General features: G+C 48.4%; 2 protein-coding genes across 9 annotated transcripts in view; both read right to left on the reverse strand.

Moving 5' to 3' along the window:
• Nucleotides 1-2,199: 2,199 nt before the first annotated feature.
• The window catches only part of LOC127393773 (cryptochrome-1-like), a 43,181-nt gene continuing 18,502 nt past the window's right edge, over nt 2,200-26,878 (reverse strand). The window contains exon 12 of one of the 2 annotated variants that reach the window (XM_051639206.1): nt 2,200-2,570. In XM_051639206.1, coding sequence (XP_051495166.1) covers nt 2,407-2,570 — 164 coding nt within the window. In that variant the 3' untranslated portion in view covers nt 2,200-2,406. The remainder of the gene's footprint in view (nt 2,571-26,878) is intronic. The other variant, XM_051639208.1, reaches the window with a different exon arrangement.
• Nucleotides 7,974-20,585, reverse strand: LRIF1 (ligand dependent nuclear receptor interacting factor 1). Of its 7 annotated transcripts, XM_051639180.1 has the most exons (6): nt 20,498-20,585; nt 18,649-18,731; nt 15,935-16,010; nt 12,362-13,871; nt 10,590-10,865; nt 7,974-9,188 (listed from the first exon to the last, which is right to left on the reverse strand). In XM_051639180.1, exons 4-6 carry the CDS (start codon nt 13,856-13,858, stop codon nt 8,724-8,726), a joined length of 2,238 nt encoding a protein of 745 aa, XP_051495140.1. In that variant the 5' UTR covers nt 13,859-13,871; nt 15,935-16,010; nt 18,649-18,731; nt 20,498-20,585; the 3' UTR covers nt 7,974-8,723. The 7 variants fall into 7 exon arrangements, with proteins under 7 accessions (XP_051495140.1, XP_051495142.1, XP_051495145.1 ...); XM_051639182.1 differs by lacking the exon at nt 15,935-16,010; XM_051639185.1 differs by lacking the exon at nt 18,649-18,731 and having other exon boundaries at nt 20,498-20,515.

Raw genomic sequence — 26,878 nt, forward strand, 5'->3', positions numbered from 1 at the left:
GGTGGGAGGTGTCCCTGCCCATGCAGGGGGTTGGGACTGGAATGATCTAAAGGTCCCTTCCAACCCAAACCAGTCTGAGACTCTATGGTTAACATGGACTCACACTGACCCCAGGGACTCCACAGCTTGGGGAGGCCTCCCCAAGTGTTCAACTTGAGCTGCTGATAAATCCCAGGGCTCAGGGCCTCCCTGCTGAGCTGCACCCTTGGCCACTCGCTCTAAGGAGGCAACAAACAAGCTCCAGCTGAGCTGCTCCAACCTGGGGAACATGAGGGCTCAGCAGCAGAAACCCCTTTTCTAGACCTCACTGAAGGCTCACAGGGCAAAGGGCCTAACCAGGAGATTGTCACAGATCCCTTTTCCTGGTCCAGAAGAGACACAAACTCAGTCCTTCCTTCCTTCCTTCCTCCCTCCCTCCCTCCCTTCCCTCCCCTCCCCTCCCTTCCCTCTCTGTAGGACCCACCTGCTCACAGTTTTCCCTCCTTCCCCACATCACCTGGCACCACCTTCCTTCCCTCATCTCTCCCTCCCATGGATCACAACCAAGCCTGGGGAGATTGATCCTGACAAGCAGCACCAGGCAGCTTCTCTGGGAGTGATTCCTGCTCCAGGAAGCCCCAGGTTCCTCTGGAGCAGCACCTGAGGAGCCAACCAGGACAGCCCCACACATGAGCCATAAGGAGGCCAAGCTCTGGGAAGACTTAGAGCTCCACCTAAACCACCACATTCCCCAGTCTGCAGTTACAAACTACACCCCCCACCTGCTCCTCACCCCCTGGGGGGTTTCCTGCTCATTTGCAGATCCACAGAAGATCAACTTCAGAGCATCAAACTCTTCTCTGCTTAACAACCTCCCCAGCCCAAGGACAACCTCCTTCCTCTCACCCTTCTCCAAAGGGACAGGGATGAGCAGCACCCAGGAACAGCTCCAAAGACCCCAGAGACACACACCCCATTGCACCCCTGCCTCTTTCTCCTCTTCCCCTCCAGTCCCACCAACACAGAAGATGGTTATTGAGGGGGCTGCTCAGTCCCCTGAGGGCTGAGCCAGGTCCTACCTCTCCAGCTGAAGACTTCTGGTGGCCAGTTCCCCTACAGGGACTCAGGCCCAGTCTTGTGCTGGCTGAGGGAAGCTGGAAGACCTGGAGGATCAACCCAAAGCTCTCAAGATCTGCTGCCCTCACTGCTACAGGACTTCCCAGGCTCCTGAGGGCCTTAACATACCTTAATTGTCCTGACCAGCCTCACATGGGACCTCCTCCCACACTTCCTGCCCATGGCCCAGGAGCTCCATATGAGCCCAGGTTCAAGAACCCAGTCCTGCCCTGTACTATGTTGTGGTAGACAGGTCTTCAGCTTCACCTCTGGCTTTATTTTGTGGTGGAACTTCAGACCATGACAGTAGGTAACTTTCCTCCAGGATGATCTCCTCCATGGAACTCAAATGTAGCTCTGCTCTGGAGCCAGGCTGGGAGAGTTGGGGTGTTCAGGCTGGAGAAGAGAAGGCTCCAGAGAGACCTGAGAGCACCTTCCAGTGCCTGAAGGGGCTCCAGGAAAGCTGGGGAGGGGCTTGGGACAAGGGCAGGGAGGGATGAGATGAGGGGGATGGATGAAAAGTGGCAGAGGGAGCTTGAGGTTGGACATGAGGAGGAAATTCTTTGGTGTGAGGGTGGTGAGACCCTGGCCCAGGCTGCCCAGGGAAGCTGTGGCTGCCCCATCCCTGGCAGTGTTGAAGGGCAGGTTGGATGGGGCTTGGAGCAACCTGGGCTGGTGGGAGGTGTCCCTGCCCATGCAGGGGGTTGGGACTGGATGGTCTTGAAGGTCCCTCCCAACCTAAACCAGTCTGAGATTCTGTGATTCTACGAAATAACATCAGGAAATGTTCATTCTGAAATTCTTAGAGGATCATGAGAAAAGAAACCAGTGGTGTCACTTTATCACGTCTCAGCATTTGTTGCTGCTGTTGTTTTTAACATTATAATTATCCTAATTATCATCATTATAATTAATATTGTTACTATCATTACTATTATAATAACAACAATCTGGGGAGGGACTGGGGACAGGAAAGCTGGGGAGGGACTTGTGATCAGGGCTTGTAGTGAAAGGACAAGGGGGAACGGATTGAAACTGGGAGAGGGAGCTGGAGGTTGGAGATGAGGAGGGAATTCTGGGCTGTGGGGCTGGTGAGAGCCTGGCCCAGGTTGCCCAGGGAAGCTGTGGCTGCCCCATCCCTGGCAGTGTTGAAGGGCAGGTTGGATGGGGCTTGGAGCAGCCTGGGCTGGTGGGAGGTGTCCCTGCCCATGCAGGGGGTTGGATCTGGATGATCTTGAAGGTCCCTCCAACCCAAACCATTCCATGATTCCCTGATCTGCAGGGCAAGGGACCCAGTAGATCTTGCACAGCTCAACTCTCCTCTGGGTCTCCCCCTTGGCCATTTTTTGGCTCCCCAAGGGCAGTCCCTGATGGGACCTCTGTTTGTTCTCTCATCCTGGTCACTTTTCCTCTTGACACGTTTTCTTCAGAGTGGTCACGTTTTACCTTCATTTCCATGGGGTCATCTGTATCATCTGGGGCAAGAAGGAAAGAAGAAGTCCAGTCTGGAGATCCACCTCCAACTTCAGAGTTCAGGGGGGTTGGAACCTGATGATCTCTAAGGTCCCTTCCCACCCAAACCCTTCTCTTATTCTATGATTCCCTTCTTGTCTGGGTGACTTGTGACTCCTCCTCCATCTCCCACCATCATCTCCAAAGGCCTGAGTTTTCATTTTAAGCTCTGGCCTTTTTTTTTTTTTTTTTTAGACTCATTATCCTCCTGAGCTGGGCAGTTCTCAGCAGCTCTGAGATGTGCTGGGATCTTGCTGACCTGCTAATCTTGGTGCTATCAACCCCTGGTCATTCTCACAGCTCTTCTGGTGTTGTTTCTTCTGCTGCTCCCACAAGCCCTTCGTTCTCTCTCCAGATCAGTCTTCTCTTTTCTCTTTCAATTCTCTACAACCAAAGACAAGTCCCTGCAGGTTCAGTCTGGGAGTCAAATTCAGTGTCATCAGGCACCTCTGGTCCATCATCTACCTGGACCTTCTTCACAATAGTTTTACAGAAACCAGGCTGCTGTGGTGAAACTGTCCTCAGCTGTAGAAATGGCTGGTTTGAGGAGAAGAAAGGTTCTTCAACAGTTGGTTCTCAAGGTAAGGAACACTCCTCTTGGAGCTCTTCCATATTCACAAATGACTTGGAAAAGAAGGTGAAGAGCAAGATGTCCAAGTTTGCTGGTGGCAAAGCTCTCAAGAAGATTGAAAAACCCTTCAGAAGGTTCTTGTAACACCCAATGGCTCAGCAATAGAGCAAGTGAGGAAACTCAGTGTAGATGAATGAAAACTCCATGCACAATAACAAGCTGTGAACGAGCTGTTGTGCTCCAAGAGGTCCTGACATTCAGCAGATCAACCATAAAAATATCAGCTCAATCACAAAGAGCCCTGGAGTAGAAGAAATTCTTAGGGAGGTACAGAAAGCAAAACAAAACCCATCAAAATGTCACGTGGTGAAATGACACTTTCATCAGTGTTGTCCTTCTGGGCCATCCATCTGAAAAAGATGATGGTGGAACTGGAAAATTATGGAGAAGGGCAAGAAAAATGGTCAAAGGTTTGGGAGAGTTTGTGTTCAGAGGCCACTTGTGCAGGACTTCCCAGTGGGGAAAAGAAAGACTGAGGAGCAAGATGAAAAAAAGAGTCTAGAAATTCATTTTCTGCTTGGATGTGGTGAGGTGAGGATGGGTTATACCTCAGAGGATGGGGCTCTGAGCAACCTGGGCTGGTGGGAGGTGTCCCTGCCCATGCAGGGGGGTTGGATCTAGATGATCTTGAAGGTCCCTTCCCACCCAAACCATTCCATGATTCCATGAAAAACAGAACAGGGAATGAAAAAAAAAAAACAACCCAAGGGGTATTGAACGTAAAGATACAACATCTGTCAAAGAGCTGGAAAGCTGTGAAATCTTGTGTATGAAGATCATCCAGTTCCAACCCCCTGCATGGGCAGGGACACCTCCCACCAGCCCAGGCTGCTCCAAGCCCCATCCAACCTGCCCTTCAACACTGCCAGGGATGGGGCAGCCACAGCTTCCCTGGGCAACCTCAGCCAGGCTCTCACCACGCTCAGCACCAAAAAAATTAATCCTTCTCTCTGAATTTTCTCTCTTTTAGTTTAAAACCATCACCCTTTCTCCTACCAAAAAGTCTGTCCCCATCTTTCTAGGCCCCCTTGAAGTACTGAAAGGCCACAATGAGTTCTCCTCAGAACCTCCTCTTCTCCAGGGTGAACAACCCCAACTCTTTCAGCCTGTTTCCACAGACGTGCTCCAGCCCTCAGATCATTCTGGTGATCTTTGGACTCTCTTCTAGGCATCCACCATCAGTCTCCATTCTGATTTCCTTCCCCCTGTTGGTCTCTGCTACAGAGACAATGATGGTCCAGATGGATCTTCATGGTCCAGATGGATCTTTGACTACTTCTGGTGTTACCACTTGCTTTTAAAAGCAGTGTCATCTCCCTTCCCACCTGCCAGAAGGTCTCTTCAGCCTGCACTGTAGCTGCTCCACACCACCCACATCCAGAAGAAGACAAGTAGGGCTCTGCCAAACGGTGCCACTGGAAATCCATCATGACTTGTCCACTCCAATCAAACAACTGTAGGAAATTCAGGGTCACTTCCATGCTGCCCAAACCAGGGTGAAACCTGAACCTGCACGTCCCTGATGACCCGTGTCTGCAGATGAACTCGTTTTCTGGTATTTCTGCACAGCTCTACCCCCACTGCTGGCCTGTCTGGAAGAAACTGGACCTGATGGACTCCAAGGTATCCAGCTTCCAGGTGGCCTCTCATGCTACATATTGTTGACCCACCATCCACGGAGATATTTAAAGACCAGTGTAGATCTGGTGCTTAGGGACATGATTTAGTGGTGGCTTTGGCAGTGTTGGGTCAAGGGTTGGACTCAACAGTCTTAAGGGGCTTTTCCAGCATAAAAGATTCTCTAAATGGCTGGGACAGACCTCTCTGAAGATCTGTGTCCTCATCCAGAAATGCTGGTGCTGTGATGGGTTGTCCTCTAGCTGAAAAGTCCTTTGCACATGGATAGTTCTGCCCACATTCTCCACATCACCAGGTTAGGCTAATGTTGGCAAGTGGCCCAGCATCATCTTTGCTTCCCAATCTGTGTTGTCCAGCACTCTCTGCTGCCACCTCTGCTCTCTGGACCCAGACACTCCAAAAAGATCTTCCACTGGTTCTTCCTGTGTATTTGCTGAAAGTTACACTTTCAATTCATGGCCTAAATCCAGGGTTTCCACATTGCTAAGTTCCTCACACAGCAAACACGGTGTGGAACTCCAGTGCCTTCTGCCAGCCAAGGCCACCCACCAGGATGGCTGCCAATAACTCCCACTCTTGGGACCACAGCCAGTGCCCCAGGACTCCTTCTGTCACAAAGGAATCACAGGAGCTGAAGGATGAACGGTGCAGAAACACAGAATCTGTGCTGCAGGTGATGTGGCTGGAGGAGGAGCAGTTCCAACCACCTGGAAGGTCCTTGGAAGTCCCTTAACTCCTGCTGTTGGTGCAACCTTCCCACATCATCACACCAAGTGGCTTCTCTTGGCTCTGTGACCCTTTCAGCTTTGCAATGATGTTGTTCCAAGAAGGACACTTCTTCCTTTTCCACAGATGGTTGGGCTTTGTCTTCCTGAATTGCTCCAAGTGGTTCCCACCACTAGATCCCAAGGAAACAGCCCCTTCGCTCTGTTCCCTTTTTCCCACCCAATCCCACCGGTTACATTTCTTCAAAACCTTCCCCTGAGGATCCTTCTCTGAGTGTTCAATATTTTATCACTGACTCTGCAGAAGACTCAGGCTGAAGGACCACTTCACTAGGGTGAAAGATGTTCTGGAAGGTGGTATGTTGTACAATGTCCAACCTGGAATCCTCCCAGGGAAAAGAGAGGATCAATCAACTTGGATCAAGATCTTTGGAGAATAGAACTTTTGCCAGAGGGCAGTTAGGTGAGAGCATCTCCACAGGTGACTGCCCCACCAGATAGAAGACACAAGGCTGCTTCCATCTCCTTGCTGATTGCTGCTCCATCACGCTGGGTCTGGCTCGGGTGGAGTCAGTTTTGTTCCCAGCAGCCCATGGTTGGGCCTTGTGAGGGAGGCAGAGCTGGTGCCACAGCTGCTGTTTCACTGAACAGCTCTGACACAACATCAAGGCTTCCTCTTTTTCTGGACAAGGAGGTGGGAATGGCCACAGCCAGGACAGGGGCCCCAAACTGGTCAAAAGGGACAGTCTGTTCCATGGGATGTCATGGTCTACAGATGAAAGCTCAAGAAAGGAGCAGGACATGACACAGGACATTCACAATTACAGGATTTGTCTTCCCAAATAAACAGTGCATGTGGAGACCCAGGAAATGGGTGAACATCTCCCTGCTGATGGGACATGGGAACTCAATCCCTTATCTTGCTTTTCTGCACCCAGCCTGTGCTTCCCAAGTCTTGCCCACCTTCCACTGTCTCCCCATCCTGCAGGAGAGAGGAGTGAGCTGGGCAGGAGCTTGGCAGTTGCCCAGGGTCAACCCATCCCACCCATGGGGAACGTTCCCACTTGTCACACAGAACAGTGGCCTCCTCACTGCTCCTTACATTCCACGGGCAGGTTTGGCCAAACTTAGGCTTCTTCCATGCTTTCTGGAAGCAGCACAGATGAGACTGTGGACATCTTCCTCACTGCTACCACCAGCTGCTCAAAAAAAACATCTCCCAGAAACCAGTCTCTGTGCTTTGCTCACTGACCAATAAAGGAGACACAACATCTGGGCACACCTGCTCCATGAGCAACTCGGCCTCACCTCAGCATGCAGGACACTGGTCCAACCAACAGGTCTTTGCTCAGATCTCCTGCACATGCTCCTGGCTCTCTCATACTGGGGCTGCATGACAGCACAGGTCATGAGACCCAATCCATGGACATCATTCCCTCTGATGTGCATCAGCCCTTCATTAGGGTCTGTTTCCCTGTGCTGAGCTCTGGAATTTTTGCCCCAAAACACTCACTCCACACAGTGAACCCATGGATGGTGGTATCACCCATACCCCCTTGCTCTATCACAGGCACTTGAGTCTTCCACAGTCATCTCAATCATGAAAGAGTTTAATTCTATTATACACCTTCCTTCTCCACCCTCCTTCTTTGGTGTATCGTCTTCTCCTACACCTGGTCTATCTCAAGCTCTTCAGAGCAAGGACCATCTTCTCCACCCCTTGTAAAAGTCTGTCCTGCCTCTCTAATCCAACTGAGCTCTCTCTAATCCAACTGAGCTCCTCACACCATCAAGATGCACATTAATACATGGGGCTGATACAGTCTGCTGGGCTCTCCAAAGATCCATCACCAAAGCAACATCCTTCACCAAAACCCTATGGATATTCCAGGCACCACATGATGATAAAAACCCTGCAGAGGAAAAATTGATTAAAAACCAGAAAATAAATAGTAGCAAAGAGTCTCCTGGGAACAGAAATCAGCAATGAAGTTCTACAGGGATCAGTGATGCTGAACACAACCATAAATGGACAAAGAACGATGACAAATTCCATTGGCACAAGAGTTATTAATGGCTGGAACACCCCAGGACTGCAGAAGGACCTTCTGAAAGCCAATGACATGGACAGCAGAAGGTAGGGAAAAGCATCCACACAACACATGACACAATATGCTGGGAAAACACACTGCAAAGATCCATCAATCCCAACAGCACAGACAGCTGGAGAGCACAACCTCTCCTACAACTCAGCACTAAGGTGGCATCAACCCAAGGTGGGCAAGAGACACATTCAAATAACAACTGAACAAATGAATGCAGAAGATACTGACCCTGGAGTATTAAAGATACCACCCCTAGATAAAGAAAGATGCCTTTTTTTGTTTCAACAAGTTATTATTTAACACAATTTGTTTAAAAAAAAAAAAAAATACACCTTCCCATCCAAAATATCAACTCACAACCAAACTTTAACACTGCACAGCTGGCAAAGGCCTTATAAAGGCTTACAATAATAACAGGAAGAGACAGGTATCCAGGTAACTTCAGCAGGGGTTTCTGCTGCCTCCATCTTCATGTCTTGAAGAGGTTTTGTATAAATATCTCAGTATTACTGCCTAAAGTCTAATTCCCAGATCACTTAAATAGCACTTTTTCAACACTGACCTTTTATGACAATCGACAGTCCCCGGGAACTCACAAGTTCTCATGCACTAGAAAACATCAGGAAAACAAACAAAGCAACAAAAATACCTACAGTTGGGGGTTTGTCATTTACATTCATCTTCTAAGAGGCCCAGCTGTTCCAAAGTGGGAATGTTTATTTGCTAGGGCTGATACAGAAACCCCTCCATTCAAAATCTAGAGAATACACCCACAAAAATGCCTGTTTTCTGCATCCTTCAATACATACAATATCCCAGAAGCAGAATTTAATGGTCCAAGTCTTTTATTTCTGGTATGTAACAAGAAACCTCTATTTTTTTTTCTAAACACACACATACTGTAAATGTAATTAAGATCTTCCATCTACCAGAAACATTGATGTTTAAAGAAGGAATTTCTTCTTGGAAGTGTCTGAAATGAAGATGAACGTGGTCCAAGTCACCAGCTTCAGCATCTCAGCTTTGCTGCATTTTTCTCCTCATCTCTTCAAGAGCTGCTTCTCTTTCCCTTAAAAGCTGCTTAAGTCGTTTGATTTTTTCATCCCGAATCGTTTCATCCAAGTCTGGAGGAGTCCAAGGGAACGTATCATCTCGGAAAGAACCTTCCAGAACTGAAGTGTCACCTTCACAAGACACTAAAACTGGAAAACTAGAGTCTGTAACGTGGCTGTACTGAGGGTGTGGGTCATCCTGCAAGTCCCTTCCCAGTGATGATGGAGCCAAGTCTGTGGAAATACTTTGCTGTGGGAAGACTGGTGGGGGTGAAACATCTCTGTGCAGGCTGGAACTTGAGCTGGTGTTTTCTGGACTTGGACTTGTGGTTGCTTTGACTGATGTTCTTCTCCTTTTTCCACTGTCTGACTGGGGTGAAGATTTTATTTTCCTCTTCTTAGTCAAATCCTCTTCCAGCTTCACAATTACCTGTTCAGTCAAGAAACACACCAAAGACACTGCTGTGAAACTGAGCATCAATCTGTGTTAGAACATCACAATGCACTAAGCAAAAACACAAGCTATTTCTTGCAAGCTTCCTAAAATGATTATGTGGAAGATGTTTCCTTCAGCAATTCAAGCAGACATCCTTCCATGTTCCGTATTTTTCTAGCAAAGATTCCCAGGTAACAATTCCAGAAGACTGAATTCCTTCCTTAGTCAACAGTGGACTTTTGCCCTTCCTGTGCACACCTCTCACCCCCTGTTGCTGCTGAAGTTCTTTTAACTCGAGTGTAAACCAAAACCTTTCTATCTATACATTATATGGGCCTTGGAGCAACCTGGGCTGGTGGGAGGTGTCCCTGCCCATGCAGGGGGTTGGATCTAGATGATCCTTAAGGTCCCTTCCAACCCAAACCATTCTATGATTCTGTGATCTAACTTGATGGAAAATTCCCAACACAGAAGAATTCCTCACACTTCTATTTCCAAAAAGCTCCAACATTAGCAATTAATTCCATGACAAGGCTGCATTCCTGCCAGCTCTTTGGTGATCTCCATGTGAATTGGACTTCATGAGGAGCAGCCAGTAGATCTGCTCTTAACACAGAATTATTAAAACCTGAGAAAGCCTTTGAGTGGGTAGAGTCATACAAAAGAAAATGTAGAACATCATGACTCAGCAGAACTACTTTGGATGAGCAAAATCATTGTCATGCATAAAGATGGAAGTCCTTCCATCAGGGGAACCTTCCCAGAAGCACCCAAGCAAGTTCCTGGCCAATGACAAAGGACTAATTTGATAAAGGTGTTTGTCATTCTAAAGATCAGACAGGTTGATTTATTTTAACTGACCCACACCTGACTCAGCAGGTACCTTTCCTTGGGAGTCACCCACACCTGGTCACAGGGTGTCAAAGTGCCCTGAAAAAATGGCACGTGGCTGATTTCAGACTCAAGCCTCACCAGAAATGATTCTTCTATTATTCTGCCTGCACTATTGAACTGCTGGATAAACATAATTGTTTGCAGAAGGCTAAATATTAATCAGGACACAGATCTGTGGTTTCTATTCCAATAAGGACTATCCCTTTGCCAGCCACCACTGGGGTCCTGTCTTCTTCAGAGTATTTGTTCTTCTGATTTCTTCCAGTGGAACCCAGAAAAGAGGACAAAATCTGGTTGTGCTGAAATCACCCAATGCTGCTGCATCACACAGGCAGGTTCTGGGCATAATTCTCACAGGGACAATAACAGTTCCTGACTTGCCCTGATGATTCCAGAGGTGGAAAAGTCAAAAAAAAACCAGGAGCTCTGTAGGGACAACACATCTGCTGCTACCTGAACGTGTTGCAGTACATATTTAATCACTGAAAAATTCCAAGATACCTTTTCCTCTTTCACACATTCCTGAAGTTGATTTATTTCCACATCTAACGATGATGAACTGCAAGAATCATTTCTCCTTTTCAAGCTGTTACTGGAACAAACCCTTTCTTCTGGTTTCTCACAGGAGGTCCTTAATGGTATCCTCTTAAGGTACACTCTCTCCTCCTTAAAGAGACCAAATTTTTTCCTTAATTCCAAGTATTGTTTCCAATGTGGCTTCTCTTGCTCTTTGTTTGGAATAAGCTTTCCCGGGGGATGCATCTTTTCACACTGGATCTGAAATACAGAAGCAGTGAGAGAGCCATCAGTCACACTCTCTCCCTCTCTCTTTTTCTCTCTCAACACATATCAATTAAAAACTAGTTCCTAGAAAGACACGTGAACTTTTGTTTCATTTGCCCTTCTCCCTAGAGTAAGCCAATTTTGAGGAATGATGGACATCTTCTCACTTTAAACCTCCAAGTACATTGTGGAACAGCCAGTCGGACCAATAAACCACAGAGGTGAAAGAAGCAACAAGAGAATCACCTGCTCTACAACTTCAAACACAGGAAGATGATGAAGATCAAGACAATGTCTTTACAGAATGCATTTCTTATTGGCACTGAGGTTGGAGGTGCCACCAAAGCACCATCAACCATTTCTCCAATCCAACCTCCTTGTAACCTGAGCTCTTCATGACCTTCCAGCTCCATCTCACCACACGCTGGCTGCCAGCCAACTGGCTTGCAAATTTTAAGGGACTGAAAAAGCAGCAAACATCTGATATCTTATTTTTTTGGAGCTAAAGCAAATGAGAACATTAACACTTGGCATCACAAAGCACTGAAGGAAAAAAAAAACCACACAACTATTTGCACCATTTTTTAGGTGAGGAACAATCCGAAAAAGAGGCCCCACAGTCCACTGGAATGATTAAATGTCTACAGTTGGCACAGGTATGCTCAGCTGACATTTCTCTTCTGCCTGGTCAACACAAGCAAGTACAAACCAGCTTCAGAATTATCTTTCTTAATCCAGAGGCAACAAATTCATTCTGGCCTCCTGAGCAACTGAAAACTTGACCTATCATCCTTCATGAGTTGAGTCTGTGGGATTTGAGGCTAAGGACTTCTCATGTATTCTCAACATTATGATCTTAAAAGAACAGGTAGGTCCAGCCTGAAGGGGGAAAGCCATTTAAGATCTCAAGAGTTTCTTCTGCCTGACAGGAAACCATGAGTCAAAGGAGGTGGATCCTTCCCAAATGTGGCATGGAAAGAAGGAAACGCAGCTCCTGCTGGTGGCTGCCTGAGCTGGTGGGGACTGGAGCTTAATGCAACCCCAGAGGTTGGTTCTGGATGACAAACCCTGCTCTTCCACCTTGTTTTCACAGCAAACTTCTCTACTTGCCATCACCCCTACAACACAAGGGCTGTGCTGTGAGAACGTGCCATCAACACCATTAGAAAGGAGAAGCTCCTAGAGCTCAAAGGGCCAACAACTTCCCTATAATTCCAATTGTTAACCACAACTGGTCTTGTGAGGAAATGAGAATCACCTTTTTCCTCTGCCTTTCCTTCCTTTAGGCATTTTAGTGCAAAACCATTCAATGATTCGATCATCTTACTGGAAAAAAAACAAACTAGTTTCTTGAATAGAACCCCACTTTAGACCAGTATACCCAGTGACAGGACAGCTGGTCACAAAAATGAATTAATAGCTATTTTATTCCAACAGAACCACATCAGAATTTAGCAGAGTTGAGAGGGGCACGTTTATTGGAGAGTTACCTTTTGCCAGTCTTCACTGAAAGAACAATCTTGCTTAAACTGAGGGAAAACAGCACTTGCTGCTTTGGGGGAATGACACTTTTCTTTGCCATTTGGGGAGGGATGTTCCTGCTTCCCTACTGCTGGAACAGGGGTCATTCCACTTGAAATGCTCTCGCTGAGGGGCAAACTCTTTCTCTGGTTTACTGTGGAATTCTGCTGATTAGCACTTGAGGTCAGCAGAGCTGCAGGTTTTAAGTCATTTCTGAAGCCAGTTGGTGGAGAATGTTTGGAGTTTGTAACTGGCTTTGGATCGTTCTGAGACAGCACCATTCCTTTGTTTTTTGACAACACCAAATTCACTACTTTATTGGTTATTTTTTTGACTGCAGAAGAATCAATTAGCTTGGATGTCTCCTTTTTAATTAAAGCATCAGAAGAGGAAGATGCTTGTTTGTCAACTTGGCCTGACAGAACATCAGAACCTCTTCTGGTCAACAAAAAGACTCTCCCGTTGTACATGACCAGAGCGTTGTCTTTAATTGGTGTGATTTTGGTTTGGCTTCCACCAGGACCACCAGAACAGAGGGATAAGATATTTGGAGAGTTAATTTCTATGTTCTTCATCTCAGACAACGTTTTCAGGATCTTGGTAGCCATGTTACTGGATGACCTGACAGGAATAAGACGAGCTGCTGGTGACTGTGGACTTTCTTGCACAATCCATTTCATGGGGGTTTGCTGGCACTGCTGACCATCAGGTGTTACTGTCTCAGGAGAAGAACCATTTCCCTTTTGTGCAGCCGTCATTATGACTGATTTGGAAACTTCTGGGGCAGGTTTGGGGCAAATGGGTTGCAAATGCTTGGGAACGACAGTTTTCACTGTGTTCACTGGTGTCACACAAATGACTGTTGGCATTTTGGTACTGTCAGCTCCTCCAGACATGTTTGTTGCTGCAGCTGCAAGGATTTTTTGCTGTATTGCAGATGGTAAGAAAGAAGCTGGGACAGATTTCACTTCTGCATCAGCTGGGATCTGGAGGTGGTGGCCAGAGGGCAGTACTGAAGGCTTCACATTAACTGGAAGAGTTTTTGTGTTGACCAACATGTAGGCAGTCTTACCCTGGTTAGATGAGCTGGTGACAGCCATGTTCTGCACTGAGAGTCTATCAACTGACACACAACTGCTCTGGATGGCAGCACCAGATTTGGGACTTAAGCTTTCTTTTTCAGAACCTGCCCTACCACCTTCCTGTTTGTCTAATGTCCTTGTAAGAAGAATCTTTCCAGGATTAGGAGACTGAAAAGCAGGTATCTTAACAGATGAAGGTGCAGTAGTATTGGCAAGTTGGGTCTTAAAAGTAAGATGGACTGGATTAGAAATATTGGCTTTAGAATGATTTGGCATGACTGAAGACTGAACTATTGGCACAAAACTTCCAGAAGATTTAGAAATGGGAAGTAATCTCAGAAGGTTTTTTCCATCTGGTCCCGTGGTCTGAACGACTCGGTACATAGAGCCTGCAATGCTGAACAAAATAAAGAAAAGGGAAAAGAAAAGAGAAAACAAAACAAAAAAAAAACAAACAAACATGAAAGAGAGCATAAGTGAACACAGCACAGACACTTCATCCATCTGCATCAGTGACCTCCACACCTCAGCAGATTCAGCACTGCATTATCTGCAGGAATCACACTGACCTGCCTGGGGTACATTTTGGGTTTAGCATTTCCAAGCACCACAGGCCACACCTGGAAGTCACGTCCTACTTTCCCATCACAGAGTAGCAAGAAATGGCATCTTTTGCAGGTAAAAATCACTTAAAAGACCCAGCAAACACATTATCCTCCAGACAAAACGTTCTCTCAGGAGAAGCCACATTTTTTTTTGTTGCTTTCCCATCTCCCTGTTACTATTAATATCCCTACTTTGTGAAGCATGAATTTCAGGAAAGCCTGAGGGAAAAACAGGCAAGATGGAAGCAGAAATCACTTCAGACACATACATACAAAAAAGAAAGCAAGATGGAGAATACATTGACTTTGTGGAACAGGATGCAGGGTGACCAACTCACATGGCTACATCTCATCTTCCTGCTCAACCCACAGAGGTGGTCAGCTTCAAAGAGATGAAAAACCCCTCCAATTCTACCAAGGTCCACACATTTATGAGAAGTCTAAGTGGAGGATACAAAAGGCTTAAAAAAAGAGGAGGAACACATGGAAACCAGTGGAATCTGAAGAGTAAATGTAGATTTATTTTTTTTTCCAGGTGAAGAAAGGAACTGGAACCAGACAGAACCTCATCAAAGCAGAAGTTAGTTGTGACTGCTTCAAACACCAAGATTTTTCAAGTCCACTGCAAGACAGAGAATCCTTCCCACCTCAAGGGAGTTGGCCTGAATGCAGGCACCTTCCCAAAGAGCTCTTGGACTCTCAGAACAACCTAATGCCCATCAGAGGGACCTGCCATGCTGAGAGACCCGTGACCAAAACAGAGTAAAGAAGAGACCAAATGAACTGCAAGTAGGTTTCATGGTCTTGACACCAGATTCAGAATGATTAAAAGGCAAAGTTGCCACTTTCAGCCACCAAGAGCACTCTAGCTCTGTCCCACTGGATTCTGCATTAATAAATTAACTGAGAACATGGACATGAGATTATTTCCCAGCCCAGATGACATCAGTTTTGTGTTCTGTTCACTGTCCACTGGCAATATTTCTGACACTGAGGCTTTATGGTTTGGGTTTCCAACTCAGCTTGGACCAGAGTGACTAGGAGGTATCATTTCTGTGTCCCACCGTTGTATCTGCTCAAGAAGCCAGTCAAGACTTTGCCTCTTCCATAATGAGAAGCCACAAGGATGCTCTTCACTCCCAAAGTTCCTGCTAGAGTCTGAGGGGCCAAGTTCCCCCTGGTCGTCAACAGAAGCAACCTTGCTATCTTCTGTCTAAAACATAAAGGTTCTAGATACACAGAGTTTTCCTTCCTGTAACCTTAAAATTAACTCCCATGTCCAGTATTTTGGTGAAATGCCTCATTTCTGGGCACACTGTGTGAAAAAGGAGACGTTTCTGTGCTCTACCACTGGAGTGGGCAGGAAATTCTGCAATATTTTTCTTTTTAAAGTTTCATTTTGAAAATGAAAACACAGGCAGTAAGACCACATGGCTCCTAGAGGAAGAGGTTTTAGTAGTAAAAGGGAGTTGGATGGTTTGGAATCAGAAATGACAGCTGAGAAGTACAAGAACTGAAGGGTAATGATCTTAAGAGACATAGTTCTGCTTAAACAAAGAGCAACTAGAAATATTTATAGGTTTGAACTTAATTAAAGCAGAAATTACTCAATTTTGGAGCCACTTTAAACATCCCAGCACTACTGATATTAGGGAAACCAACACTGAGCTCCTGGACAGCTTTTTGTGTCAGTAGGAGAAGCTTTGAACCTCTCAGTGCTTCTTTAATAACCCCATGATCAACAGTGTCAGCTTCTCTTCTCTTGATTAGAATTAATATTTGAAGGTTTCCAGCCAGCTCCACAGCCCCAGAACTGCTGAACCCCACCAGGTTTTAGAGAGAAACAGGCACTTACCTCCACTCAAACTACCTAGCACTGCCAAGAGGCATCAGAGGGCAGAAGAAACCTCGGAAGAGGCACGTTCCTCCACCTGTCAAAGCAAGGGGAGACCTCTGACTGTTGGGGAGGAGCAGATCAGAGAGGAAGCAAGAAAACCAGAGAGAGGAAGAGATGAGACACAGGAGGCACTGGCAGGAATATCTTCTTCAGTTTCCAGTGCTCACCTCCATGCTCCTTTCTACCTTGAGTCACTGTTCACCTCCCTGGGGAGGGCCTTGAAAAAATGGTTTTGTTTGTGCTACAAACGGGACCTTTTAACAGGCTGAGGAAGAAGCTTCCTTCAAATAAAAGCCAGTTTGTCTGAACTCCAGATCATTCTGCTTTTCAGGATTACAGAAGAAAACCTTTTGATCTTCACACTCCGGGCAAAAGGAGCAAGAACCAAAATGACAGTTTTCTGGAAAATCACTTTTTTGTACTTGAAACAAATCGTGGGTACTTATGGATTGCAGAATTACACAGAACTCTTAAGTAGACAAGAAAGAAGGAAAGGAAACGTTCAGGTGAGACCCTGAGCAGTTGTGCTCAGACATATCGACTCAAACATCTCTGAAAGAGGAAGGAAAGATGTGGTGGGTCCAAGTTTCCAGACACTTTTGCTACTTCAGATACAAGTTGAAAATCCTTCAACACGTGTATCTCGCACCACCCTTCCAGATGACCCAAAGAAACATCCAGGACTGACATTTCATCTCATTCAAATCAAACTGAGCATCTTCAGCTTTTTCATACATTGTTGAGTGATGAAGAGGAGACCTAGAAGCTATTTTTCCTTCTCTCTGCAGGCCACTGGTTCTTTGAAGAGTATCTTAAAATAATCCCTTCAGCAGAGTGAAAAAAATCTTGCCCCTCAGTATCCCCCCCTCTAAGAGCATCAGATTAATTGAGTTGAAGAGGAGGTTCATTTCTTTTCCCAATGAAAAATATTAATAGGAATTCTATAAATCAAGCCAAGTTGCACTTGGGGATTTTTCTCCATAATTTTCCTTCTCCTCTTCATCCCCCTTCACTTCCCTACCCCACAAATATAAACCTCCTCAAATCTGATACATTAACACTTAAAATACATGTTTGCTTCATGATGCTTCAACATGGCCCAAGACCTGAACAGAAGGCAGATCTCTTGAGGACAAGGAGCTCATGGAAGGACAAAGTCAGAAGTGGTGGGTTGGTAGAAACCTCATCTAATGTCACCATGGAAACCATCAGATCCAGGTAGTCTTTTTTAAAAATTAAAGAAACGATTCTTTGACATTCACAGAAGGAACTGCCAACTAGATGACACTCCTTTTGACCCAAAAAGGTCTTTATTTCCTTAGCTCACTGGTCTGTGTGGCCATATTGGGAGCTTCCCAGTCAACACTGAGCAAGGCAGGAAAGCAGCAGCCATGGAAAGAAACAGGAAGATGTTTTTATTCCTTTACTTCCATCAAACTAGAACAATAAAATACAAAAATTTAAAAAAAAAAGAGGAACTATGTTCCCCTCAGGAAACACATTTCCTGTTTCCTGCACTTCCATGATCAGGCACAACCATTTCATTCTCTAAAGTTCTCATCCCACATTCTTTATGACTCCTACTAAAGCAACAGGCTCAAACAACAAAACACTGAGTATTTTACAATTCACCTTCAGTCCCTCATTCCTGCATTAAATAAAATGCCCTCAGAATTTTTCTTCAGGACCTAAAACCATCCAGCAAATCCACACACAGAAAAAAAACATCTAAGAAACAATTCAGCTGAGAAAAAAAAAAAAAAAAAGACACAAACCTTGCTCAAATTTCAATGATACTTCAAATCATTCAAAATTATACTTCAAAGTTGCCAGAAGAAACACTCCTCCCATTTGGCAGAAGCTCCTTTTTATTCTTTACCCCTATTACTTTGGGGACAACTTTGATTTTCTATGAATATCAATCAACAAAACCAAACAGGGACAAGTCCCTGCAACCCTCAGGGATCCAACTTCATGGATTTTAACGGGTTATGCAACAAAATCACATTTATTATTAATTTAATTTAATTAATTATCATCATCATCATGATCATTATTATCATTATCATCATTATTTATCATTATTATTGGAAATATCCATTATTGTTGTTATTATTATTATTATTATTATTATTAGCATCATCATTATTATAATCATTCTTTATAATTATCATTATTATTGAAATATCCATTAATATTAGCATCATCATTATTATAATCATTTTTTATAATTATCATTATTATTGAAATATCCATTATTATTAGCATCACTATTATTATCATTATCATCATTCTTTATAATTATTATCAATATTATTGGAAATATCCATTATTATTATTATTAGCATCATCATTATTATCATTATCATCATTCTTTATAATCATTATAATTATTATTTGAAATATCCATTATTTTTAGCATCATCATCATTATTAACATCATCATCATTATTATCATTATTATTATTTATCATTATTATCAGAGATATCCACTGAGGGGCAAAGCATAATTTATTAATTGAAGTCTGTATCATCATTATTATTATTATTATTATTATTATTATTTATTATTATTATTATTATTATTATTATTATTATTATTATTATTATCATCATCATCATCATCATCATCATCATCATCATCATCCACTGAGGGACAAAACTAAACTTACTCATTGTAGTCTACATTTATTTCTTGATGGCCTCATCCCATCCATGGATTTGTTGAGGATTGTAGGGAAATATTTTTTAATGACTGGAAAAAAATAAATAACTGGAAATGTATCCTGAGTTTGCAGGGAAAACTGGGACTTCTGTCCCAAATTTAGATCCAAGTTGTTCCTAATGCCTTGAGTTTTTTATCCTAATCCAGAAGCTTTCAAGAACAAGCAAAGAAACATCTTCTGTTTGACAACCACTTTGTATGGGAACACTTTGACTCCTTCTGGAATATTCCCCATAATGAGGATCAGCACATCTGAGATGTGCAAAGTGCCTGGAAATGGTCCCTGTGCTTGATTACAAACCACAGCTCTTCCCATCAGCATCCAAGTCCTCCCTGAACCACAAGGCCTCTACAACTGCAGAAGGTCAAGAGCACCAACCCGAGGATGAGGAGGTTTCCTTGGGCTCAAACCCTTCCCTGGAGGGAAGAAGGGATTGGAAACCTCAGGAGGGAGCAGGAAAACCCTTCCCTGGAGCCAGACCTTCCTGGGGCCAGACCTTCCTGGGGCCAGACCTTCCCTGGAGCCAGACCTTCCTGGGGCCAGACCTTCCTGGGGCCAGACCCTTCCCTGGGGCCAGACCTTCCTGGAGCCAGACCTTCCTGGGGCCAGACCTTCCTGGGGCCAGACCTTCCTGGGGCCAGACCTTCCTGGAGCCAGACCTTCCTGGAGCCAGACCTTCCTGGGGCCAGACCTTCCTGGAGCCAGACCTTCCTGGGGCCAGACCTTCCCTGGGGCCAGACCTTCCTGGAGCCAGACCTTCCTGGGGCCAGACCTTCCCCGGGCGGGCAGGCCCTGCTGAGCTGCTGCCAGGCTGAGGCAGGGACATGAACAAGGAGCCCGGGGCAGCCGGGGAATCCCCGTGGCAGGATCAGAGCCGGGATCATCCCGCTGCAGCAGCTGGGCCAGGGGGCAGCTCCAGCTCTTCTGCTGCCACAGCCCGAATCCCCGGGCCAGGGGGTGATGGAGCTGGGGTGGGAAAGAGCCTGAAGGTCCTCCAGTCCAAAAGATCCTCCAGCCCAACTATTCCCCCAGCCCTGCCAAGGCCACCAGTGCCTCCCCAGCCCTTCTTTTTTGTCCCTTGGGAGATGAGCTTTGGCCTCAGCACTCTCCATGCCAAGTGCTCCAAGGCTTTCTCTTGGACAGAGCACGTTTCAAGTCTCCACAAGAAGCTTGAAGGCAATTGTTAGATGTTGAGAAGCTTGGGATGGAGCAAGGGTGGTGCCCTGACCAGGATGCAAGGCAGAAAGAAAAAGGCTTGTACCATCACAGGATCATTTGGGTTGGAAAAGACCTTTGAGATCCTCCAGTCCAACCATTCCCCCAGCCCTGCCAAGGCCACCCCTGCCCCATGTCCCTCAGCACCATCTCCAGGGCTTGGAAACCCCTCCAGGGATGGGGACTCCACCTGGGCAGCCTGGGCCAGGGCCTGACAACCCTTTGGGGAAGAAATTCTTCCCAAGATCCAACCTCAACCTCCCCTGGGCAACCTGAGGCCATTTCCTCTGATTCCTGGGGAGCAGAGCCCGACCCCCCTGGCTCCAACCTCCTCTCAGGCAGCTGCAGAGCCAGCAGGTCTCCCCTCAGCCTCCTTTGCTCCAGGCTTAACACCCCCAGCTCCCTCAGCTGCTCCTCATTTCTCCAGACCCTTCCCCTCGCTCTCCAGCCCCTCCCCCAGCCCCCCCCCCCCCAGGGCTCCTCCGTTTCGCACCGTCCCCGGGTCCCGCCGCTGCCCCCCCCGGTCCCCGCGGCGCAGAGACCCCCAGACCCCCCCCCGCAGCCCCCCCCCCCCCCGTACCTGCCCCCCCGGGCTCAGCGGACGCGGCGGCGGCACCGACGGGGGGAAAAAAAAAAACAAAAAACAAAAACGGGCGGAGCGCGACGTCACTTCCGCCCGCCCCTCCCCCCCCCGCCCTTCCGCGCCCCTCCCCGCCGCCACTTCCGGCGGAAGCAGGAAGCGCCGCCCCGCGGCCGCGCGGGGAAGGGCAGGAGGAGGCGGCACTTCCGGTGGCGCCGGAAGGAGGGAGGGAGGGAGGGAGGGAGGGAGCGCTTCCGGGAGGGGCGGCTCGGGCTGGAAAGGGGCGGTTTGGAACCGGAAGTGGGGGGGGCGGGGCTGGGGGGAGGGGCTGGGAGAGCTGGGGTTTCATGTTGGAGAGGAGAAGGTTCCAGGGAGACCTGAGAGCACCTTCCAGGGCCTGAAGGGGCTCCAGGAAAGCTGGGGAGGGGCTTGGGACAAGGGCAGGGAGGGATGGGATGAAGGGGATGGATGAAAAGTGGAAGAGGGACATTGAGGTTGGAGATGAGGAGGAAATTCTTTGGTGTGAGGCTGGTGAGAGCCTGGCCCAGGTTGCCCAGGGAAGCTGTGGCTGCCCCATCCCTGGCAGTGTTGAAGGGCAGGTTGGATGGGGCTTGGAGCAGCCTGGGCTGGTGGGAGGTGTCCCTGCCCATGCAGGGGGTTGGGACTGGATGATCCTGAAGTTCCCTCCCAACCCAAACCAGTCTGGGATTCTGGGATTCTACGAAATAACATCAGGAAATGTTCGTTCTGAAATTCCTAGAGGATCATGAGAAAAGAAACCAGTGGTGTCACTTTATCTCAGCATTTGTGAGGGGATGGATGAAACTGGGAGAAGGGAGTTGATGGGACCTGCTGCCTCACAGCTGAGGCAAGTTCCTGCCTCAGAGCCCTGCGGGGACTCGAGAGGTTGTTCACAGGAGCTCTCAACTCTCCTCCAAGTCCAAAACCTGCTCTTCATGAGGAGCAGGGTGGCAGAGGGACCTGCCAGGGGCAGGTCCTCTCACAAGGTGCTGCACTGACCGAGTTCCTGACCACACACCTAGAACTGACCTGGTTTTCTCCACCAAACAGTCCTTCACCTGCATGTAGGAGGAGGTTGGTGCCAGGACTGTAGACAAAGCCACAGCAGGTGATGCAAACGCCCTGTGCACAAGGAAAGCAGAACAAGGGGTTCATCCACCCCTTCCCACCAGCCACCTCCAGGACAGCTGGGCTCCATCAGACTTCGTGGTGACTCAGGGAGACAAGCACCATCCCTCCAAACATCCCCCTTCCTTCTTCCCCAGCCTTGTGCTGATGTCATATGGTCTGGAATGTCCCTGTGGTCAGTGGGGTCAGCTGTCCTGGCCGTGTCCCCTCCCAACCTCCAGCCACTCACTGCTTCTTCATCTTCTTCGTGTTCTTCTCCTTCATCTTCTTCCCCTTCTTCATGTTCTTCTCCTTCTCCTTCATCTTCTTCTCCTTCTTTGTGTTTTTCTCCTTCTCCTTCATCTTCTCTTTCTCCTTCTCCTTCATCTTCTTCTCCACCTTCATCTTCTCCTTCTCCATCTTCATCTTCTTCCTCTTCTTCATGTTCTTCTCCTTCTCCTTCATCTTCTTCTCCTTCCCCATCTTCTTCTTCTCCATCTTCTTCTTCTCCTCCTTCTCCATCTTCTTCCCCTTCTCCTTCTTCATCTTCTCCTTCATCTCCTTCTTCATCTTCTTCTCCTTCTCCTTCCCCTTCTCCTTCTCCTTCCCCCTCCCCTTCCCCTTCTCCTTCTTCTTCTCCTTCCCCTTCCCCCTCCCCTTCTTCTTCCCCTTCTCCTTTGCCTCCTTCTCCTTCTTCATCTCCATCTTCTCCTTCTCCATCTTCTTCTCCTTCTCCATCTTCTTCTTCTTCATCTCCTTCTCCTTCTTCCCCTTCTCCTTCTTCCCCTTCTTCTCCTTCCCCTTCTTCTTCTCCTTCTCCTTCTTCTCCATCTTCATCTTCTTCATATTCCTATCCTTATCGTTGTTTTTAACATTATAATTATCCTAATTATCATCATTATAATTAATATTGTTACTATCATTACTATTATAATAACAACAATCTGGGGAGGGACTGGGGACAGGAAAGCTGGGGAGGGACTTGTGATCAGGGCTTGTAGTGAAAGGACAAGGGGGAACGGATTGAAACTGGGAGAGGGAGCTGGAGGTTGGAGATGAGGAGGGAATTCTGTGCTGTGAGGGTGGTGAGAGCCTGGCCCAGGCTGCCCAGGGAAGCTGTGGCTGCCCCATCCCTGGCAGTGTTGAAGGGCAGGTTGGATGGGGCTTGGAGCAGCCTGGGCTGGTGGGAGGTGTCCCTGCCCATGCAGGGGGTGGGACTGGATGATCTTTAGGGTCCCTCCCCCCCCGGTGCTGCGGCCCCAGCACAGCGGGTGTCCCGCCCTCGGGCGCCGCGGGGGGCGCTGCGGAGCGCGGGGGCTGCGCTGCCCCGCCTCACCTGCTCCCCCTGCCGCCCGCATCCCGCACCGCAGCCCGCCCCGCTCCCCTGGCCCCGCAGCCCGCACCGCATCCCCGCCCCGCCCGCTCCCGCGGCTCCCGCTGCCGGTCCCGGCTCGGGAAGCTCCTCAGCCTCGCGGCTGCCGCTGCCGGCGCGGATCCGCATCGGCCGCCTCCAGCCGGGCCCCCGGGCTCATGCCGGGCCGGGCTCTGCAGCCGCTCGGGCCACAGGCGGCCCCGGGGCTGCCCCGTCCTGCCCCAGCCCCGCCCGGCCCGCGCCGCGGAGCTGGCTGGAGGGGACACCAGACCCGGGACAAGACCTGCCCGGGCATCCCTGGGCCAGCAAACTGCAGCCACCTCAGGGAACCCCTGACCTGCAAATCCTTCACATCAGAGAATCCCAGACTGGTTTGGGTTGGAGGGACCTTCAAGATCATCCAGTCCCACCCCCTGCACGGGCAGGGACACCTCCCACCAGCCCAGGCTGCTCCAGGCCCCATCCAACCTGCCCTTCAACACTGCCAGGGATGGGGCAGCCACAGCTTCCCTGGGCAACCTGGGCCAGGCTCTCACCACCCTCACACCAAAGAATTTCCTCCCAATGTCCAACCTCAAGCTCCCTCTTCCACTTTTCATCCATCCCCCTCATCCCATCCCTCCCTGCCCTTGTCCCAAGCCCCTCCCCAGCTTTCCTGGAGCCCCTTCAGGCACTGGAAGGTGCTCCAAGGTCTCCCTGGAGCCTTCTCTTCTCCAGGCTGAACACCCCAGCTCTCCCAGCCCATCCTCACAGGATGCTGAGTTGCAGTCCTCTCTGTGTTCCCTGCTCAATCCATCCAACACCCATTATAAACCAGTTTAAGAGTTCACAACACCAACTTTACTGGTGGGCCATCAGCTGTACGTGTCCTCCACAGGCTCCCTCCATGGAGGTGCTCACAAAATCAGCATTTTCAACCAAGTAAAGCCCATTTGCAAGTAGAAAACCAGAACTCTGTCTGAACTGACTGCCAGTTATACAGCTGGGAAAAAAAAGTAAATTGGTGTTAAACAAATTAAATCCTTATTTTAATGAAAATGCTTCTTCCTGAGGGGTCCCAAGGGTTTGGCATTCCAGTCTTCTGGTTTCTGGAGGCACAACAAAGTCATTCTTGAAAGGGCCACCAACCTGAGCTCACGTTGCTTCTCTTGTGAAGGGTATTTCCTTCTATCATTCCAATTAAAACACAAAGAATCAAGTTCAGGACTCACCCCAAGTCTGATGCTCTTTGAGGCTCCGTGACCATCACCGTTCCAGCCCGTGGGTGCTTTCACACAGGTCAATGGCTCATTAAAATCTCAATTCATTTACATCTTCTCTAATGAGATGAAGCACGGAAAGTTCCAGGATTAAAGAACAATAATTAAGAAAGGAGAGAGGGGGAAGCTACAACTTTGAGAGGATCATTCAGGGCACAAGGGGAGTAAATCTCCCACAAAAGCCACATTTTCAACACTCCTCTGCCTCCCACACCTAGGAGGGTCATTAGCTCCTGCTAATTGACCCAGTCACTCCTTAGAAGTCTGAAGTCTCATGGAGAAATAAGGGATATATCATTTTTCAGTGGAATATCACTAAAGAAATGAGGATACAGATGTTTGTGTTCTCGGAGTCTAGAACTGGGAAAGGGTAACACGGAATGACAGACTCGTCGGGGTTGGAAGGAACCTCCAGAGATGATCTAGAGCAGGATCCCCTAGAGCAGATCCCACAGGAACACATCCAGAGGGTTTGGGATGTCTCCAGAGGAGACTCCAGCACCTTCCTGGGCAGCCTGTCCCAGGGCTCTGCCACCCTCACAGTCAACAAGTTCCTCCTCATGTTCAGCTGGAACCTCCTGTGCTCCAGCTTGTGCCCATTGCCCCTTGTCCTGTCACTGGGCACTGCTGGGAAGAGTCTGGCCCCATCCTGCTGACACCCCTGGAGATATTGGTGAGGGTTGATGAGATCCCCCCTCAGTCTCCTCCTCTGCAGCTGAACAGCCCCAGCTCTCCCAGCCTTTCCTCATCAGGGAGATGCTCCAACCCCCCAACCATCTTTGTTCCCCTCCCCTGGACTCTCTCCAGCAGTTCCCTGTCTCTCCTGAACTGGGGAGCCCAGAACTGGTCCCAGTTCTCCACCTCACCAGGGCAGAGCAGAGGGGGAGGATGAACCTCCCTCGACCTACTGGCCACACTCTTCCTCACGCACCCCAAGATCCCATTGGCCCTCCTTGGCCACAGGGACACTTGGCTGGCTCATTGTTCACTGATTGTAACTCCCAGATCCTTCTCAGAGCTCCTTCCCAGCAGGTCCCCCCCTCACCTCCACTGACCCACGGGGTTCTCCCTCCCCAGCTGCAGGACCCTCCACTTGCCCTTGGTTGAACCTCACGAGGTTCCTCTCTGCCCAGCTCTCCAGCCTGCCCAGCTCTCTGGCATCACAGCCCTCTGGGGTGTCACCACCCCTCCCAGGTTGGCACCATCAGTGAACTTGCTGATTTAGACTTAAATCAGACACCAGAATTTTCAGAGATAAAACCTCAGAGTGTTTTTTTTACCTCTAATTTGCACGCTCAGAGCTTCTCTCACCAGCAGAAGCTGAAGAAATCATCGCTCATACCTCAGGGAACAGCCCGGGTTAGAAGGGATCTCCAAAGTTCATCTGGTCCAGCCTTTCATGGGAAAGGGAGCTTAGGTGAGACCATCTTGCATCCTGTCCAGCCACTCCTAATTGGGTGGGTTGATTGGATCATGGCTTAGTTCTCCAGGAGAACCCAACCAGCCTAGAAACCAGCTGTTCCTCCTCTAAACCTCCATCCAAAACAAGACAGTGGTCACTGGGGAACAGGCAGGTTGCTCTTCGGGCTCCCCAGGCTGTGAAGGTTCAGGTGTGTGACACCAGAGGAACCCAGCCCTGCAGCTGGAGCTGTGCCCCAGGACACGGTGGGAAGCTGGAGTGCCTGGGGCTTCTGGTGCTGAGACTCATCCCGAAAGCATCACCCACAGGAAGCATGGACAGGTGACTTCAAGGTCAGCTCCAGGCTTGCATCAAACATCTCCCTGATGGTTCTTCACTGGGTGGGTCTCATCCAGCTGGGACTGTTTGCACTTCCTGCTTTGGGGCTGGGAAGATGTTTGGGAGCCAAATGCTGCAGCACTTCCCAGGCAGGGTTTGCTTCATGCCTCAGAGAGGACCTTAGTGGGGTGAGACATGGAACTGCCCTCTGCTGCCACTCCTGGCCAAGACCCACCCGTGACCATCCAGGGAGGAGTCCTCCAGGATCAGGTGACAGGGCAGCTCCTGTTTCCAGCCAGTGACTTCAGTCCTTCAAGCCAACCAAGTCAAGTTGGTTGAAGCAACTTGTAGTAGCAGAGAAGGTTCTTCAACAGCAAGGAAGGAAGCTGTCTCCTCAAACCCCCTGGTGTCAGAAGGTTAAAGCAGCTCTGAAAACTCTACATCTGGTTGGGAAAGGCCCCTTCCAAAGCAGGACTTACCACAGGCAAGCAGATGACCTAATTTGGCCACCTACTTGTGGCATGATTCACCACAGCATCAAGTGGGACAGAAACCAAAGGAAATGAGGTCAGAAGAGACACCTGAAGCCCCAACTGACAAGTCCCAAAATGTAAACTTCAATAGATAATCCTCCTCAAGAAGGAGGAATGAGGAAAAATATCACCTGGACATACAGAGCAGCTTGTTGCACGTTGGAGAGGAGCGAGGGAGCCAAGGGAGGGGTGGGACTGGCAACAGAAACATGTCAGAGAAGATCAATCATCATCAGGCACCTCCCCTGCTGCAGGAGATGCTCTTAAGAGGAGGCAGGTTGAGGTATCAGCACTGCCAGGTCACCTGCTCTGCCCCACAGAGACACCATCACTCATCTCCTACAGGTGCCT

Source organism: Apus apus, chromosome 23, assembly GCF_020740795.1.
Source record: "Apus apus isolate bApuApu2 chromosome 23, bApuApu2.pri.cur, whole genome shotgun sequence".
Classification (NCBI taxonomy): Eukaryota; Metazoa; Chordata; class Aves; order Apodiformes; family Apodidae; genus Apus; species Apus apus.

Excerpts from the sequence above, each read along its gene's own strand:
- LRIF1 (XM_051639179.1), bottom strand. The coding sequence starts at position 13,984 with ATGCAGATGGATGAAGTGTCTGTGCTGTGTTCACTTATGCTCTCTTTC. Across the intron at positions 10,866-12,361 it reads TCAGTGAAGACTGGCAAAAG|ATCCAGTGTGAAAAGATGCA; the intron begins GTAACTCTCCAA and ends TCTGTATTTCAG. Across the intron at positions 9,189-10,589 it reads AATGTGTGAAAGAGGAAAAG|GTAATTGTGAAGCTGGAAGA; the intron begins GTATCTTGGAAT and ends TTGACTGAACAG.